Source organism: Tursiops truncatus, chromosome 17 (assembly GCF_011762595.2).
Source record: "Tursiops truncatus isolate mTurTru1 chromosome 17, mTurTru1.mat.Y, whole genome shotgun sequence".
Taxonomy (NCBI): domain Eukaryota; kingdom Metazoa; phylum Chordata; class Mammalia; order Artiodactyla; family Delphinidae; genus Tursiops; species Tursiops truncatus.
This window is the reverse complement of record NC_047050.1, coordinates 17,550,167-17,570,439: the sequence shown is the minus strand read 5'-3', so window position 1 is coordinate 17,570,439 and position 20,273 is coordinate 17,550,167. Positions and strand designations below refer to the sequence as shown.

At 37.6% G+C, this 20,273-nt stretch overlaps 1 protein-coding gene across 10 annotated transcripts in view; it reads left to right on the top strand.

Moving 5' to 3' along the window:
- STAU2 (staufen double-stranded RNA binding protein 2) overlaps positions 1-20,273 on the top strand; it is a 304,412-nt gene that overhangs the window by 102,225 nt on the left and 181,914 nt on the right. For all 10 annotated transcript variants that reach the window (XM_019925182.3, XM_033843221.2, XM_033843223.2 and 7 more), the window contains 4 exons: positions 4,572-4,731; positions 5,991-6,098; positions 8,154-8,366; positions 15,991-16,128. In XM_019925182.3, the coding sequence (XP_019780741.1) occupies positions 4,572-4,731; positions 5,991-6,098; positions 8,154-8,366; positions 15,991-16,128 (619 nt within the window). The remainder of the gene's footprint in view (positions 1-4,571; positions 4,732-5,990; positions 6,099-8,153; positions 8,367-15,990; positions 16,129-20,273) is intronic.

Genomic DNA, 20,273 nt, shown 5'->3' with positions numbered 1-20,273 from the left:
ATGGCTCATCTTTTAACAGTAAAAGATAGGGATCTAAGCACTGATCATAAAATTCTAATTGAGGAAAATCATTCAAGAACAGCAGTGTAAGATTAGGTAAGTATGTATGTGCTAATTTGTGGAAATAAGTGCATCACTTATTAGAAGCACTTTACCAGAAATAAATAAATAAAAATAGAAAAAGGAACTCCATTAAATAGAGCCTATCAACCTTTCAAGTTAGTAAACTTTGAGCTTCTTTACCAAGGGAAATGAATACTTAGAGACCAGGACCTAACACGAAAAGAATTCTTCATCTTCTCTCCTGTAATTCAATCTGGGAGCCATTAATGAGAGTGCTCTGGTTAATCTTAATTGTCATGATGATATGAGGAGATGTGATATATAAGGTATTCAAACCACGTGGGGTAGATTATTAAGAATCATTGTTAAGTAAGAGGATGGAATGAAACTGGAATGAAACAAGTCAGGCGTCGGGTCTTGGTATTTCCTGCTGTTAGTGCTAGAATATTTTACTTTTTATGTTAAAAATGCAACATACCTAATTTTCCCTCTGATATTTGTACAGTATAATATATATGTACATACGTATCCACATCAGGCACATGCACGTACATAGAGCCATATTTGATGCCCCAAAAGGAAGAGGCCCCAAGGGCTCTTTAGTGTGCAATTAATATTTTGGTCTGAAAATCAGCAGATTGTTTCAGTATGGTTATGTGTTATGACATCATATTCCAGTAAAGTTATAATGAACAGAAATTTTGTTTGTCTCTGTGGCAAACCGAAATGAGTTTTGTAATTGTCAGCAGGCCTTAGTGATTATAGTGGCGCCCACTCCCTCCACCATAGTTAAAGGTCTGTTAGCATTCCAGTTGTGGACCTCTATTTTCAGAAGTGTATAATTAATTGTAAACATTTGCTCTGTGGGGAAAGCTTGCCATGTGGGATCTCAGTCCAGAAGTAAATTTCTGATTTCAGGTTGTCTGTTTTGAAGTTTTAGAGTGAAACCAGTTAAAAATAGGCATAAAGTTCTGTGGAGGTGGGAAAACTGAATTTTGTGGGAAACAAAATGAAAATAACCTGCATTGATGATATTAGTCTGTCAGAATTTCTGCATTAAAGGGATCTAAAATAAAATAGGTAATAGGAAATTGTGTACTTCAGTGCATCACTAGTTACTGCAGTTAAAGAGCAAAAAAGATGGTGGTTTTACTGCTTTTTAGTCTCTGCACGTTAAAAATATCTTTTCCTATAAGTGATTATTTTTCTTCCTTTAACTTTTTTATATTTGCCAATTAAAAATGAGAACATATGACATACAGTAAAAACACGTTTAAAGTATTTTATCTTAATAGAAAACTGTGGGCCAAGAAAATTGACTTTAAAAATTTAAAACAGTGACTTTTTCTTTTTTTTCATACTCACTCTGGATTTCTCCACAACATTTGACATTGTTGATTATCCCTTCCCCTGACATTGTGTTATAATTTCTTTTCTAACTCTGACCCTCTTTCATCTCCTTCGCTGCTGTCTATTATTTCCCCTGCCTTTTGATCGTGGGCATTAGTCAGATCCCAGCCTTAGGCTGTCTTTTTTGGTTCTTTTACACTTACCCTTTCCAGGTGCTTATCCACTCAACATGGTTTCAATTATTACCTCCCAAATCTGCATCTTCAGTACCGATGTACATTTCTAGTCCTTCACCTTCAGTAAACCTTCACTGATTAGTCCCATCTGCCTGTGAATTCTTACAGAGTGGGCTCTATGCAGTTTATCTCAGGTTGAATATAGAGCTCTGCCACTTGGATGTCCAATAATCATCTACAACTTTAGTAAGACCTCGACTGGCTTCTCTTTGCTTGAAAAGAGACGCTTTGCAGCACAGGAGTGATTTTTAACTTAATTTTTTAGTGTTGCAGTTATACACCCAACATTCCATCAAAATCGAATCTGTTAGTTTTGCTAACTTGCCCAGTCCAGTGGTCACAGTTCTCAGTCAGCATTTCACTGGACGTGTGAGCAGCATCTGACACGACTGACTCCTCCCTCCTGCTAGATATACTTCTCCCATTTGGCTTTCAGGAAGGGCACTCTGCTTGCTTGGTTTTCCTCCTGTCAGTCACGCCCTCCCACAGAGTTCTCACTGTCTTGTGGCTTTAAATTTCACCGACATATTGATGATACCCAAATTCTCTCTCCGCCTTGGACCTCTTTCCTGGAGTCCAGACTTATGAATCTGCCTGTCTTCTTTGACATCTTCATTTGGATGTCTAACAGACTGAATAATTTAACATCTCCACCCCAGAGCTGTTGATCCCAACAAACCCATTCCTTTCGCAGTCTTCACCAACTCAACACACGGGCGCTCCACCGTCTGACATTGCTCATGTCAGAAACCCTGGGGTCTTCCTCGACGCCTCTCTCATATTCCATGGCTAGTCCTTGGGTAAACCCATCTTCTCCGCTTTTGAAATTCATCCAGAATCCAAGTACTTCTCATTACTTCCGAAGCTGCTACCCTAGTTCAGGTTTCTGTATTATTGCAGTAGCCTCTTAACAGATCTCCTTGCTCCTGTCATCATTCCCCTACAGTCTGTTTTCAACATAATAGTCAGATGATCCTTCCAATCAATGGAAGTCAGATTATGTTGCTTCTCTCTTTAAAATCTGGCCATTTGGGGCTTCCCTGGTGGCGCAGTGGTTGAGAGTCCGCCTGCCGATGCAGGGGACACGGGTTCGTACCCCGGTCCGGGAAGATCCCACATGCCGCGGAGCGGCTGGGCCCGTGAGCCATGGCCGCTGAGCCTGCGCGTCCGGAGCCTGTGCTCCGCGACGGGAGAGGCCACAGCAGTGAGAGGCCCGCGCACCGCAAAAAAAAAAAAAAAAAAATCTGGCCATTTCATTCCGGGTAAAAGTCAGATCCTTACAGTAATTTCTAAGGAAGGCCCCATGGAACCTGGCCACCTCTTCCCATCTCTTAGCTTTCCTTCCTTTACTCCCTTGATGCTAACCAGGTGGGAATCCTCTGAATTACTTGAACACGTGTCTGTGTGGTTTCCTTCCTCATTTATATCTGGCCTTTACACAATTGTCATCTTCTCAATGAGACACTCACTGGCCACTGTCTAACCCCCCCCGTCCCACCCCACCTGACATTTCTGAACCTTTCCTTCTTTTTCTATTCAACGTGTAGTTCTAACATACTAGATATTCTACATATTTATCTTATCTATTGTCTGTCTTCTCCACTCTAATGTGTGTTTTTGTTCACTGTGATACTCCCCCATCATAAGATGGTGCTCCATAAATAATTGTTAAATTAATGGATTTTATTGCATATCCTCTTAATTTCTCCTAAGTTTGTTCTTTCTTCTTACAGCCCCCTTTATCCCCTCATGTCTGCATGATTGCAGCTTTCTAGTCACGCATCCTTACCTCAGTCACATTAAACACAAACCTGCTAAAAATTTTCACCTTAAATACAATTTATTGTGATTCTTTCTGCTTAAGAATTGGCTTAAACTCTCCACTCTTTCTTATGTTGACTCTGATCTCCTTATTACTTTGCAAAGTACTTATTACTTTGCAGTAGGAGCTCCATCCTACTACTGTTCTTCCCACGTCTAATCATAATTATCTTCTGCTAAAAGCACAGTAATCTGCGTGTTGTCACCTAAATGGTCTTGCTTGTCGCTCACCTCTGTGGCAGGTCCCAGTCCTTCAGCACCAGACCATTTGGCTCACTTCTGTCAAAATGTGACTGAAAACTTCTTGCCAGGAAGTCTTCTGTGATATAATTAAATAATTTTTACAATATTTATGTTTAATGTTTTCTGAAATATGTTTTTCATGGAGATCAGCATATATACTTTATTATCGATAGATATATTGACTCACATTTTATCTTTTCTAAATACATTCGAGAGGTTAAATCTTTACTGGGGGGACTTCCCTGGTGGCGCAGCGGTTAAGACTCTGAGCTCCCAGTGCAGGGGGCCCAGGTTCGATCCCTGGTCAGGGAACCAAATCCCACATGCGTGCCGCAGCTAAGGAGCCTGCCAGCCACAACTGAGGAGCCCACCTGCCGCAACTAAGACGCTGAGCAACCAAATAAGTAAATAAACGAACAAAAAAAATTTTATTGGGGTTAATAAGAGGGTATAGTGCATTCTATGGTTGGTGTCATTTTAAAGAAAATAAATCTTACTTTTTTTGTTTTTGGCTGCGTTGGGTCTTTGTTGCTGTGCACGGGCTTTCTCTTGTTGCGTTGAGCAGGGGCTACTCTTTGTTGCAGTGCGCGGGCTTCTCATCGCGGTGGCTTCTCTTCTTGCCGAGCACGGGCTCTAGGCGTGCAGCAGTAGTTGTGGCTCGCGGGCCCTAGGGCGCGGGCTCAGTGGTTGTGGCGCACGGGCTTAGTTGCTCCACAGCATGTGTGATCTTCCCAGACCAGGAATTGAACCCATGTCCCCTGCATTGGCAGGTGGATTCTTAACCACTGAGCCACCAGGGAAGTCCCTACAGAGTGATTTTATTGAGCTAACAGTAATATTTTTATTTTCTTACTTTAGGTATCATTGCCCAATGCCCAAGATCTTTTATGTTCAGCTGACTGTAGGAAATAATGAATTTTTTGGGGAAGGAAAGACTCGACAAGCTGCTAGACACAATGCCGCAATGAAAGCCCTTCAAGCACTGCAGAATGAACCTATTCCGGAAAAGTCAGCTCAGGTGGGTCACTGCTGCATGTGGCAGCCTGTTTCTTATAGTTGCCTAAGGAGATTACTGAGAAGACAAACAAATGCTTTTTTACAAATAAGGGAAATCTCTGCTGATAGGAGGGACCACCAGAGTAGCGATCTGCTATGATTTGCTCCTCAGCTAACCTGTGTGCTATATTAGACTCTTGTGTTCCTGCTGGGATGACCTTACCTTTGAGCACTTTGGTTCATCCGGTGGAGTTTCCAGGCAAGGGAGGATTTGGGAATGTGAGCAAGGATGAGAAATAATATTCATTTACCTTGCATCGAATGCTATGGTTTATTGAGCATGGATTACATTGTATTAATTAATCTAGAATCAAGGAGTTTAAAGTGGAGGAGATCTTTATGAACTTTTTAGTCCTACTTTATTTTACCAGAGAGGTTATTGAGGCTGATCTTCAGTAATTTCACTCGTTCCCATGGCTTGAGCTACTTTCTCTGTTGACTTCAAAATTGTATCTCCAGCCCAGGCGTGTCTAATAAGTCACCTTCTCAGCGAGTTCTGCACTTAGTTATTTGAAACTGTGCGGTTCAACCTGTACAGTACAGCTGTACAGTTTCCCTTTCCTCAAGCCTGTTGTTCTTCCCCCTTTGAGATTTGTCTTAGTTAATGACAGACTTAGAATTTTTGTCCTTGTACACTTTCATTATGACCCTTATCTGTTTGCTTATCTGTTTTCCCACTAAGTCATAAGCTTCTTGACAGCAGGAATACTGTCTCTCGATCTCTTTAATGCTTATACTGTGTTCAGTATATGTGAGGCCCTCCAGAAGTAAGTGTTAAATAGGTGAATAAGTAAATTGGCACAGAGCTCCGAAATCCTGGTTTGCATCCTGCACTCTTTCTGCAACTTAGTCTCCATAGAAGATTAAATATCATATACCAGTGGAGGTAGTGTGTGTGTGTGTGTGTGTGTGTGTGTAATGGAGGTCTCTAAAGAGAACTGGGTCTGAGGATATAGGATAAACTCAAATTAGTGAATGGTTGAGTAAGAGATTTCCACACTCAGCATTTATCCTTCTACTTTGAGGAAAAAAACTAAAACCAAATCACAAGAAGCCTCACAGCAAAGCCCTCGACTATGGTGGTTACATAGAAATCCACAAGATGCAGTTTCTGGTTTCCTGTTTCCTGTTGTATTTTGGATAGGTTCTCTTGATTGTTAAATACATGTAAAGTTTGTTACAAAGTGAAGATTCAATGTCATCCTATTTTTTGTGATTTAGAATGGTGAATCAGGAAAAGAAATGGATGATGACAAAGATGCAAATAAGTCTGAGATCAGCTTAGTGTTTGAAATTGCTCTGAAGCGGAATATGCCCGTCAGCTTTGAGGTATGTGTTCAGCAGAGATCTCCCATTTTTCCCTCCTTGCTCCTTATTATTTTAAATAAACAAACAAATAAGATTGACAAATAAAATTTCAGTATCCTGAAAGAATTAATGTGCTTCCTGACGTTTGAACTCTCTATCATGAAATGATACAAGCCCTGAGAAAACAGAACTTATGGATTCCTGCTGATTCTCTTTGCCTTTTCTGTATTAAGCCATTTGTGTACATGATATTTCACGTTTCATCATAAAATTTATCTGCTGAGTTTAAGATAATTTGTAGTAACCTATAAGACTTGGTGTTTTTGATAAGATCACATTGAAAATATTCAGTATAGTTAATATTTAGTGACATGTATATATTAATATCTAATTTCTTCTAAATTTATGGAGGCCAAAATATGTTTAAATTTCACCTTTACTAATAAGTCACCAAGAAGTAATTAAGCAGCTCTTTAGTTTACAGCTAGATAAATGTCACAAAATATTTTCAAAATTGTGTGACATTTAAAAGAGAAAAAATGTTAAATTGTTATAATACCTCCTTTATTAAGAGGTCACTAATTTTGCAACTCAAATATCTAGAAAATAGGCCAAACCCAGGAAATAAGCTGAAACAGTTGATGAGTATCTATCTTCCTTCAAATTATGTGATGTTTACCAACTAGAAAGCTCCCACATTTTACTCTTACTGGCAGGATCTACTTACCTCGACTGGGAACCTGTTTGCTTCTTAGACACAGTCCTAACAAGTTGGGTTATCTGATTTCTCAGTCCATAGAGATTAAAGGCAGCAAAATGAGGAAAGCAGGAAGAGAATGTACTTGAGGGCCTGTTGGTCCCAGCAAGAAATGATAGGGAAAATATGGAAAACCTATCAAAAGTAATTGCATAGAACTCAAAAGTCATTGGAAGATGGGGCCTTTTAAAGGCTACAGTGAAGAGGAACAGTTTTAAAAAGTCTTAGATGTCCTTAGAGACATCAATATAGTATAGTATAGAATATCTGATGTTCATAATGATGATCTAATGTGAACAATAAAAGGTTAAATATTTAGTCAGTAAAGTATATATGTATATATTTTAATTGAGGAAGATGTCCATCAAAGTGGATAAACAGTTTTGGTGTTTCAACTTGTAAACTTAAATTACTTGGAAAGTATGCTTATCATAAATTCCTTATCCCCAATAATATTGGATTATTGAGATATTGTATGTTTTCCTAATTGGTGTCCAATATTAGAAGACAGATTTTTAATATAATGTTCAATGGTAAACTATTTAAATAGGGTATTTTTGTTTTTTTTAGGTCAGACTTTTGAAGGAGACTATAAAGCACTCAGGTTTTGGAAGGCATTTTTCCTCCAAAAACTGGTATAGTTTAAAAAGAGCACATTAATTCAGGATTTAGGAACATTTGTAGCAGACAGATTCATAATCTGTTACTCTAGAAAGTTAGGTATTTCTATGGCATATCTACTTACCTATTTAAGGTCATGTCATAAACATTCCTTTTTGTAATCAGTCGTCGTTGAGGTCTCCATCAAAATTAGATTATTTTTCATACATAACCTGTTTTTGAGAGGCTTCCACATGCAGGATGCTTTATGGGTTATAAAACTCCTGGCACTCCAGTAACTTACTCTTACAGAGGAGAAAGATATGTACACAGTTATATGCAAATTATCATTCTGGATGGCTTGTGTACCTAATGTAATATGGTATGTTTTATGTTCTCAATTTTCTGTTCCATAAGAAACAGGGTAACCATAATTAGAATTGCCTGTTTTAAGCTAGTAAAACACAATTTTGACCATGAATTGAATGTGTTTATTTAGATTTCTGTTTTTTCAAATTCAGTTCCTTTAGGCATCGTAAGTATCATCAATGAATAGCCCCTGTATAATGACTTCGTAATAGCCTTATTGAAGGAATCTATGATTTTGGCATAATTCTTAATAATTTCAATCCTGATTATGATATGAACATTAAGAAAGATTCATGCCATAAGAACACATCTTAAGTGCCTGTACTGAATATTTTACTTACATTCAATAGGTTATTAAAGAAAGTGGACCACCACATATGAAAAGCTTTGTTACTCGGGTGTCAGTGGGAGAGTTCTCTGCAGAAGGAGAGGGAAATAGCAAAAAACTATCCAAGAAACGTGCTGCAACCACTGTCCTGCAGGAGCTTAAGAAACTTCCACCTCTTCCTGTGGTTGAAAAGCCAAAACTGTTTTTTAAAAAACGCCCTAAAACAATAGTAAAGGTAAGTATATGCTTCTGAATGGTAGTTTTACTATGTAAACGTTATAGTATCTGTAGCTAAAAGTTTTTTCATAGGCCAGGCACTTAAACCTGTGGATTATAAACAGTCCCAAAATCAGGGTTGGACATGTATCTATAAATGAATAACAATTCTGTTTTGCTTTTAGACACTTGTATACCTGTGTTTGTTCATGAAATAATAATACCTTAAATAGTTATAGTTTTTTATGGTTTAAAAAATACTTTCCCATTCATGATTACCTTTGGTAAAATTCTCATCATGATTCTGTAAGGCAGGTGTTACCCCTCATTTTACAAATAAGGTTTTATGAGACATATTCAAAGAATTTGCTCACTTGTATTCACCTGTTGTGTGCAGCAGCCTGAACGACTGATCTGTAACCCAGTGTTCTTTCTGCAGACCACACTGCTGTATGGTGACTGCTTAGGATTTCAGGACATGGGGGTTGGATGCAGAGTCATAATCATATGAGTAATCCTCACACTGATGACAGCAGAAGCAGCCAGTAAATAGAAAGCGCTCAGTGCGCCAGACACGGTCCCAGCACTTCACATGCTTTATCTCATTTAATCCCCATAGCAGCCCTAGGAGGTCAGCGGGGCGATTTGGTTTCTATTCTTTCAGGCATGAATACCGTGTCAAAGAGAGCACACAGCTTTTCAAGGTGTTGTAACTCTTTCTTTTACTGAATGAGATTTTATTTATGCTAACCAAAAAAAAAAAAAAAAAAAGGCAGAGGTCAGAGGAGTGAGATGAATTAGCACTTAGCACAGAACGGTGCCTGCAGACACCCAGCGTGTGTGCCGTGAATGGAGCGAGAGCTCTGCTCCCAGAGAAGGCCTTACACTGCCAGCGCATGAGCGGCTAGCTCAGCCTCGCGTATTTAGCAGACTTCTTCAGAGCATCAAGGGTGACGGAAGTGAAGTACATTTTATCTTTGATGGATTTCTTTTGTTTAGATCCTGCAGTGGTACAATTGAAATATTTCTGTAGGTTTTAGATTTTTGTACCTTTGCTTTATTTAAAAATACATGCAGACGTATTTACATAAATACACAAATACCTGTATAAACAACTACATAAATACTTGTTCTTTTTACTGAATACTGTCATTACTTCACTGAGAGGCTGTAGATTATGCAATTCCTGAAATAGCATTCTACGTTGTGCTGCAAGGTAGACTAAAAATAAACGCCAAATAGATCCACTCCTCATGAGTCACAGTGGTTTTGAGGACTGGCTTTCATTTATATGCTCTAACCACATGGTCAGGGAGTAGGATATGGTTGTTAAGAAAATGGCCATCAGAGTCAGAAAATGACCTTGGAGTGTGAATCCTTGTGACCTGAGCAAGTTACCTAACTTTTCACTTCTCTATTTATAAAGTAGGAATAATAATTGAACTTGCTTCACAGGATTGTTATGTGTTACTTGAAATAATACATAGAATGCATTAGTCATTATTATTAAATATTTATTAACAATACAAATAATAAGTACTCAATAAATATTAGCTATTGTTATTTTGTATCTAATTCTATTCACATTTTATATGTGCATGAATGTATCCATGGTCTGTTTTCCTAAATCTTTATACATATAAAATCTATAGCTTCTCCATGATGGAAGAACAGTGCTCTGCATCAGAATGGCAGTGCAAAACTGGTCACATTAACCTCCACCTAATCTATTAAACTAAATCTGATCTTAATAAATTAAGAATAATAAGCCTTTAGTCTAGAAAAGATCTATCACTTTTTATAGTAGAATATAAATATAACTCTTGTTACTTTTAACCATAGCCATTAAAAGCAAGAGTATTGTTTAAATGTTATTCCACAAACGGGGGGGGGAGAAACGTTTTGAATTTTAAAAATAATTTGCTACCACCTCCAGTATATAAGCATGTTATTCTAGAACTTTCTTCCTATCCACCATTTAGCTCTCAGCTTAAACTTGACTTCTTCAGGGATGCCTTCTCTGATCCTTCCCAGTCCCAGATTTGGTTCGCCCCCTGCAATTTTCCTCACATACATCACACTTGGAGTTTCTTGTACCATATCTGTCTTATGTTAAAGTCTGTAGATATTCTCTGAAATGTAAGGTTATTTTGAGAAAGCAGCATGCATACAATGAGTTGGAATCTAGAGAATTTTGAGTACGATCAGACCTTCCACTTACTGGGCCAGTAAGTGGATCAGCTTGGACGGTGTCTTGGTTTTCAGCATTTTAGTCACTTCCCTAAATGTCTTCTACATCTAGGGTCTACCGTTCCTTATTATGCAATAGAAGTAGAGAAAATAGCTGTTGATGATTTACCTTGATTTTATTTAGAATAATGAAATTATCACATTGTCTCATTTGATCCTCTTAATCGCTCTGTGCTGTAGATATTATCCCCATTTTACAGATGAGGTTCTTGGTGTTTAAGAAACTTCCCTAAGATCACAGAGCAGAGTCAGGTTTCAGGTCCAGTCACATCTGATGCCAGTGCCCATTTGAAACTGGTTGGTTGTGAACTCCTTTTGGATTTTAATTTACTCTACAGAGTCACCTTGTTAAAATGTAATACTGCCCTGATGGTGTCTTTGGGTTTAGATTCTGTTCTTTAATGTAGCTTCTCTTCTATAAGATGAGGCCTCAAAGAAGGTTTTCTGATGTTGGAGATAAAGTTTTCTGAATAAGACTGTCCCTACTGGTTTGTAGAATGATAATCTAAGACTAGCTATCCAAGGAATAACTTCATTTTCAAGGGTGCTAGTAGTTAATTTCAGTCAAGGGAAGAAACCAGCCATTCTTAATGTTCTCAGAACTCCATTATTCTCTGATTGGATTTATGCATCTGGTTCTTTGTCATTGGAATCTGTATCAACAACATCTTTGGAACCTACAGACATTCTTATAAAATAGGCAAATTAAACAGGAATAAAGACAACATACCGTTGGAAGTACATGTTTATGTGACCATCTTCATGGACATCTTCTAGTGCGAGACCCAAGAGCTTCCCTTTACCTTTTCATTGGCATTTCAATCTTAGACTTACGGGTTATTATCTGTATTTGTCTTTTCTCATCAGTCCTTCTATACTTCTATTACAATATATATTTTTTTCATTTTCTTGGTATGTAAGTAGAAGTAGAAACCAATATTTTATCAAAAGCTAAAATTTTCCTTTTCTTTCTTCTCCCCCTCTACCCAACTATTGCAGTATCGAAATTCTCAGTCTTTTCCCTCTCTTACTCTCTCCCAGGCTGCTCTTCATACTTCTAGGGCTTCAATTCAGTCCTTATATAGATGATTCCCAAATATTCTTCTGTGCTCGACACTGCCTATTGGGCCTCTCACTTAATAGTTCACAGGCCCCTGAAACTCTGTCCAAAACTCATCGCGTTCCCTCCTGAACCTCTTCCTCCTCCTGCATATTCCTTATCATAGTGACGGGCATCCCCATCCAGCTGCTGAAACAGAATCCTGGGAGTCATTTTTAACATCTCTCCACCTCCTTGTATAGAGTCAATCATCAAACCCTATTGATTCCATCACTTAAATATTTCCTAAGTTGGTCCATTTCTTTCCATTCCCTGCCACCCTTTTGATCCAACTCACAGTCATGTCTTGCCAGAACTACTACAGTAGGTTTTTAATTGGCCTTCTTCCTACAAGTACTTTTGACATCAAAAGATCTTTCTAAAAGGGTTGTCTTTTAGAAATACTGATCAGATCATGTCATGCCTCTACTTAAAATCTTTTAGTAATTTCTCATTGTTCTTTGGGTAAAACCCCAAATCCCCAAAACATAATTTAAAGGACCTTGCAGGATCTGACTTAGAGGCTGTACCTGCGGCACCAAGCTAGATAGGTCGAGACTCAACAACTACAGGAAAAGCTAAGACTATATAGTGGCTCTTCTGTGAGTTTAGTGTAACATATATAAACTGTAACTTAGTGATTACCCTTGTCGCTAATACCTGTTTTAGAGTAAATTTTCACAGGTGGATATAAAGTGCTGACCATATGACATGCAAACCTTTATTTCTAGGAATAATATATGAAGAAAGTTAGTTTGCATGCAGAAAAAAATATTTGATTTGCAAAGGTTTATTTTTTGTTTGTTTTTAAACCTTTTAGAAGCCACTAAAAAGGCTATACATAAAAAGAAAGCTTTTATCAAGTTTTATTCATAAACATTACCTTATATAAAGTTAAAAATAGAGTGCCTTCTAAAAGGTTTATATAGGATGTGTATGTAAGTTAAAAAGCATACTAAGTAAGAGTAAGTAAAACCTACCACCCAGCTTGAATATAGAACATTTCTCAGTAAGGTTGAAGCTATCTGTATACCCTCTTCTGTCACATCCTGATACCACCTCCCTTAGGTAACCTGCCATCATTAGTTTTGTGTTTAATGTTTCCTAATCTTACAGTTTTACTACATTTGTTTTTCTGGAAAATGGTATTTGGTTGGCTTCTAAAATAGCTTTATTGGGGTGTAATTGACATACAGTGAACTGTACATATTTAAAGCATACTATTTGATATGATGTGGTATATGTATACACTTGTGAAACCATGACCACAGTCAAGACAATGAACCTATCCATTGCTCCCCAAAGTTTCCTCATTCCTCTTTGGAATCCCCCCACCTTCAATTCCCAAGCAACTACTCTTTCTTTGACTGGCTTCATTCACTCGGTATAATAATTTAGAAATTCATCCATGTTGTTACAGCTGTTAATTGTTGGTTCTGTTTTGTTGCTAAGTAGTATTACATTGAATGGATATACCATAATTTGTTTATCCATTCACTCTTTGTTGGATATTTGGGATGCTTCTAATTTGGGGCTATTAAAAATAAAGCTGCTGTGAACATTTGTGTCTAAGTCTTCTGGGCATATGCTTTTTTTTCTCTTGGGTAAATACTTAGGAGTAGAGTGGTGTGGTCATTTAGTAGGTATACGACATTTTAAGAAACTGCCAATAGTTTTTCAAAGTGATTGAACCATTTTGTTTTCTCAGCAGCCATGCGTGAGAATTCTAGTATCTGCACATCCTTTCTAACACGTAGTATAGTTAAATTTCAGTTGTTCAAATACATGCATATTGATATCTCATTTTGGTTCAGATTCCTCTGGTGACTAATGATAGAGCATTTTTTTGTATATGCAGCAGCACATGAAGCTTGCTGAAGTGTTCAGATCTTTTGCTCGCTTAAAAAGTTTTAAGTAATAATTTAAATAATAACAAATAATACATTTAAAATATAAATTTATTACGGAATTTTGAGAGGTCTTTATACATTCTGGGTACAAGTTTTTTTTTAATCAGATGTGTGGTTTGCAACTATTTCTCCAAGCCTGTGGCTGGTCCTTTTTAAAGAACAGAAGTTACTAATTTTGACGAAGTTCAGTTTATTATCATTATTATTATTGAATGTGATTTTGGTGTTGTATCTAAGAATTGTTACCTAACCAAACCAGAAAAATTTCCCCTATATTTTCTTCTGGAAGTTTTAGTTTTAGATATTACACTTAAGCCTATGAACCATTTTGAGTTAACTTTTGTGTGAGGTATGGATTGAAGTTTTGGTTCTTTTCTACATGTGAATATCCAATTGTTCCAGTACCATTGGTTGAAAAGACCACCCTTTCTCCACTGAATGGCTTTTGCACCTTTGTTGACCATATATGTGTGGATGTACTTCTGGATGCTGTTCTGTTTCATTGATCTCTTTGTCTGTCTTTCTGCCAGTACCACACATACTATCTTGATTACTATAGCGTTATAATGAATCTTGAAATCAGGTAGTCTGATTCCTCCAACTTTGTTCTTTTTTCAAGGTTGTTTTGGTTATTTGTCCTTTGCATTTCCATATGAATTTTAAGTATTGGCTTATTAATTATTACCCAAAAGCACATGCTGGGGTTTTGATTGGGGTTGATAGATTGAGTTTGATTGATTTGATAGATTTGATTGATAGATGAGTTTGAAGAGGATCAGCATTTTAAGAATATTGCGTCTGCTGATCCATTAACATGTGTGTCTGTCCACTTACTGAGATCTTATTTAATTTCACCAGTGTTTTGTAGTTTTAATGGGCTTTATATAAATGATATCATACTTTATATATTCTTCTGTGCTTGCTTTTCTCACTTAACATGTTTTTCTTAAATTCATTCATCTTGATGTATGTAGCAATACTTAATTCATTTTCACTGTTATATGCCGTTCCATTGTATGAACATGCCATAATTTATTTTTTCTTTTATAGATGAATGTTTAGGTTATTTCCAGTTTTTCTTTTTTTGCTATTTCAAATAATGCCGCTGTGGATATTCCCATACAAATGAGCTAGCACATTTGGGTAACAGTTTTCTAGTTGAAGAGGCTACTGAGGAGTGGGTTATTTATTGGCTTTACTAAGCATTGCCAAATTGTGTTCCAGTTTATATTATGACCAGCACTGTGTAAGTTTTTGTTTCTCCCCACCTTCACCAGTTGAGGCTGTTGGACTTCTTTTGCTAAATTGATAGGTATGAAATAGTGCCTCACTGTGGTTTTAATATGCATTTTCTGAGTCTTAATGAGATGGATTATCTTTTTATATGTTTTCTTTTCTTCTGTTAAGTATCTGTTCATCTCATTTGCCCATTTTTCTTTTATTTTTAAAAGTATTTATTTATTTATTTTTGGCTGCACTGGCTCTTAGTCGCGGCAGGTGGGATCTTCATTGAGGCATGCAGGATCTTTCATTGCAGTGCGTGGGCTCTTTGTTGTGGCACGTGGACTTCTCTCTAGTTGTGGGCGTGGGCTGCTCTAGTTGTGGTGTGCGGGCTCCAGAGCGCATGGGCTCCAGAGCGAGTGGGCTCTGCAGTTTGCCGCACACGAGCTCTCTAGTTGAGGCATGCAAGCTCAGTAGTTGTGGCGTGCGGGCTTAGTTGACCCATGGCATGTGGGATCTTAATTCCCCGGCCAGGGATCGAGTGCACGTCCCCCGCATTGGCAGGTGGATCCTTTACCACTGGACCACCAGGGAAGTCCTGCCCATTTTTATTTTAACACTTTTTTTTTTTGGCCACACCTCATGGCTTGCGGGATCTTAGTTCCCCCACCAGGGATAGAACCCAGGCCCTTGGCAGTGAAAGCAGAGTCCTAACCACTGGACCACCAGGGAGTTCCCCATTTTTATTTTAGATGGTCTTTTTCTTAATACTTTTTAGGAGTTTTTAAAAATATATTTTGGATACTGGGTATATCTTTTTTTTAACTTACATGTATTTCAAATATCTCTTCCCAGTTCATGGCTTGTCTTCTTACGTTCTTTTTGGTGTTTTTTGATGAATAGAAGTTGTGAAGCAACTCCTACTGTATTAAAGAGTTTAAAAGGATAGTTGACCAACTTACCAATAATACTTCTGAGCCCTAAATCCTATAGAAGCCTAGTTTCAGATCCATTTTCTAATTTTCCTTTATAAATTTTCATTTATTTCAGACAGAGTTTTGGGGTGCAGGGGAGGAGGTGAGAACCATGGTTTCTTTAAGGATCTAATAACAAGTTTTAAAAGCAGGTCTTATGTTTTGAAAATTTTTCTTAAATTTTTTTAGGCTGGACCAGAATATGGTCAAGGAATGAACCCCATTAGCCGCCTGGCTCAAATTCAACAGGCCAAAAAGGAAAAGGAACCAGATTACGTTTTGCTTTCAGAAAGAGGAATGCCTCGACGTCGGGAATTTGTGATGCAGGTATTTCTAACTTTTATATTAAAAGATTTTTTTAGCTATTGAAAAAATTTAGAAATCCTGAAGCTGGAATAGAGATATGGTGGAAACGAAAACTAGGAATTAATAGTAGAAGGTAATAAAACTGTTTACATTTAAAGTGTTCATTCCCTCCAGGCCCATCTACCCACTTGGTTGAAACATTCAAGTGTCAAGGACGTGTTAGAATAGATAGTATGCGTTTCTAAGGGGCTGTGAGCTCACACAGAGTTCATCACTGGGAATGCCTATCTGTAACTTAATGTGTTGCAATTTGCAGCTGGAGTCTATTAACTACTGGGAATAAAAGACAGATGGAATTAGAAACAAAATTTAGAAGGGTGGACGTAGTATGTGGAACAGGGCCAAGAGCACGGGCTTTTGGGTTATTAGATAAATTAGGAAAAGGGAGCTAGCCGGCTACCTAACTGTGGTGAGGACTGAGGAACTCGAAATTGCTGAGAGACTTAACTGCTGCGTTGTGAAGCCAAGAAAACTGAAGAATGGTTGCTGGTGTATTGGTCGATGGGTGGGGACTGAGAATGAGGGAGAAGGCCTAAAATGCCCTCCTTCGTTTTAAATCCTATACCTGTCCACCTTCATTTGCCAAGTCAAGCCCCGGTATCACAGAAACTTTTCATTTTTGTTATGAAAATTTCAAACATAGCCAAAGGTGGATATATTTAATAGTATGCTTTAGAAAATAGTATAATGGAAGAGTATAATGGCATCTTAGGGAAAATGCCCACCATCCAAAGCCAACAATTATGATTTCTGCTGTACTGGGCTTTGGCCGTCAGTTTTTCTTTCCTCCCTTCCTCCCACCCTCCTTTCCTTCTTTTCCTGAAGTATTTTAAAGCTACTTTCTAACCACATGTCATTTTAGCCTACGTACTTAGTGTGTATCTCTAAAACATATGGAAGTTTTTCTTACATTTTCTTACATTAGGCATGGTTCATTAGACTCATCTCACGCCCAGTCTGTGTTTAAATTCTCATTGTCCCAACTGTTTCTGTTATAATAGGCTTGTCAGAGAACCTTTTTCCAGTCAAACCTGTGGCTCTCATTTGTAATAAAACCCAGTTACAATCAACAGATGTTAATTAAGTGCTGACCCATGGCAAACGTTCTGGACTCGAATAGTGTATCTCATGTTGATTAACTTTCATGCATGTCTAAATGTTACCTTCCTTCCTAATTTGTAATCCCCACGTTGCTTTATCTCACAGTACCCAATATGGCGGTATGTATGTAGCAGGACCTTCATAAACATGTGAGGTATATTTGCTGCCTGCCTGATTGAGAGCTAGTATGTTAGGCTTTTGTTGGCGATATAAACTTATGATGTAGTTACAGGTAAACCACGGTTGGGAACTTAGATATCCAGAGAGGGGGAATTCTTCTGTGGTCTGTGAACACATTATTGTCTGGATGTCACTGGGACCCGCAACAGTGTGGTTCCAGTATTTTCACTTTGTTAAACATGTGCACCGGTTTTCTTTTTACATTCTTGACTTTAAAGAATTATAGAAAATATTCTTTGAACTCCAAAACTTGAGGGGAAAAAAAAATCCCCTACATTTTAGACCTGTGTCAGGAATAACAAGCTGGCTTTGACTTTATTAAACAATTCCTTTCCTGTGGAGTATATTGAGTACCCCTTTTGAAAGAGGAATTTAGAATATCTTAGGCGAGCTTCCATTTTATGGGTATTCATAAACATTCTAGTCAAACAGGAACATTTGGCTGTACTTCTAAATGTTTTCACACTGAATTCATATTGTTTTTTCCTTCTTCTGAAAGCCCCAGTGGATTCATTACAGTATTGCAGCAACTTCATCAAAGTAAAGGCTTTTGTATAAACTACTTAAACAATGTTATCATTCGTTATAATTGAATGTGGAAGTAAACTCTCTAAAGATAATGCGTTCATATTTATCTATCACCAGAAAATCCCCACAAACAAATGTGTGTTATAAAATGGATGTAGTTACTTGTATTGATTACTAGGTAAAGGAAAACCTCTGATGACATTATTTGGGTATTTAGGTCCAGAGAAAATTTCTTAAAGTTTTTTTTTTTTTGGGGGGGGGGAGGCATATTTTAATTTTTCAAGAGAAAATAACGATAACTAAATTGTATATCAGCACGTTCTGTTATTACGTGTCGTATGATGTTAATTTTTCTACCTGTGATTAAGATCTCCAGATTTTAAAAAATATATGTAAAGGAAATTTCATTTGTGACTCAGTGAAAGATAACTAAGTTTTTGGTAAATGCTATTTTAGAATTTTTTTGTTGGTTTTTTGAGGACTTGATTAATTAAAAACAAATTTTTTTTAAATAGTATCTTGGGGTTTTTTTTGTTTTTTTTTGTGCTGTGTGGCACGTGGGATCTTAGTTCCCTGACCAGGGATCAAACCCGTGACCCCTGCAATGGAAGCGTGGAGTCTTAACCACTGGACTGCCAGGAAGTCCAGATGACTTGATTAATTTAAATGATTTGTTTAAAGACAAAAAATCTGTCTGTCTTAAATTTATTGCGTAGCAAAATAATTGAGCTTCTTTGCAGAAAAATTAGCATTTTAATGTAAAAGTCTTACAATAGTTATAAAATTTGTGAGCTTTGTAGGAAGATGATGTTTGGAAGTTTACTTACATACTTACTTGACTTTTATAATGCAGTGATTTCTTTTTTTTGAGTGACCACTGTGAGTGCTGGCAGGGAATCAAAGTCCTTTAGCACAGTGGTCTTTTTCAATAGTAACAAATAACTCTGGGGTAACCAACTACTCACAAGCTATTGAACCATGCAACTGTAAAAACTTGTGTCAGACAAGGGGTGGGTGAATGGGAAAAATGAATCTGGAAGCACCAGTTCTGGAAATAAGTCTTGAGGTGTCAGAGTAGGTCAGACGGAAAGCCAGCAGACATAGATTTAAGGTGAATGCTGTGATGGGAACCCCATGGCCCAAGAGCAGGAACCTGGAGCCAGAGGGCCTCAGGCCTGGGCAGGTAAATGAGACTTAGGGATGAAGCAGCAGAAGATTTGAATGAGAATGACAAGACGTATATAGCTTGTGAAAACAGATGAAACATCTTTCGCTGCTCAGTTATCTTTTGCTGCCATTTACTTTGGCAAGTCTTGTGACCCTCAGAGCAGTAGAGGAAGCTTCTGACGTAGCTGGCCTAATCTTTTAGCTAGCATGCATTCCAGCAACAACACAGGGTCTGGTGAAGCTGGGGAACAAACCAAGCACTGGAAAAAACAACAGGTAGCAGAGGCTGGCTCTTGCCAGGGACTCAAGGACACAGAAGGCCTTGATACATCGGGTCAGGTGCAGGCCAACAGATGTGGGAGGTGTGTGTGTTCACCCAGCTCCAAGGATATGCCGTGAACAGCGCTAGATCAGTGCTTCTGAGTGGGGTCCATAGACTACTTGCTGATTTGTCATAATGTGGTGGTTTCTGGTTTCAGGAGAAGCAATGAAATGTTTCAAAAACATTGCACAGATCTGAACTATAAGATTTGTGATAGTTGTTACAGAGGGTCTATAATGAGTACATTTTCAGTGTCTCATATGCAAGAACTGCAAGAAGTATGTCATTTAGTTCGTCTTGAGTTATACTCTGTTTAGAAAGTGCAGTTCTTTGTCATATAATTTGGACATTATTTATAATTGTTAAGTTTTTTTTTAAGCACTGTGTTGCATATCCCTAATTCCTTAAAAGGAGCTGGTTCACTGAAGCTTAAAAGTAGTGATGGAAATAGTAATACAAATAAAAATCTCAATAATGGTGTAAGAATAAATGGCAAACAGTACACATGTGTGGATACCAGATGGAAATCTATATGTTCTGACACAAGTGAAATAACAAATGTTATGATTACACACAAAAGCCAAAAAAGAAAAATATGTGTAGAATTATCATACATTGTATCTGAAAACTAGTTTTAGTTGTATCACATAGCCATTCATTGATAGTACCCAGTATAGGTGTCGCTGTGAAATTTTATTAAAGTGACATGAAGCTATTGAAGTTTTCTAATTTTTTTTAAACAAATTGCTGTGACATTTGATAAAACAATTCAAAATTTCAGATATAGATTGCCTGTTCAGCTTTCTTG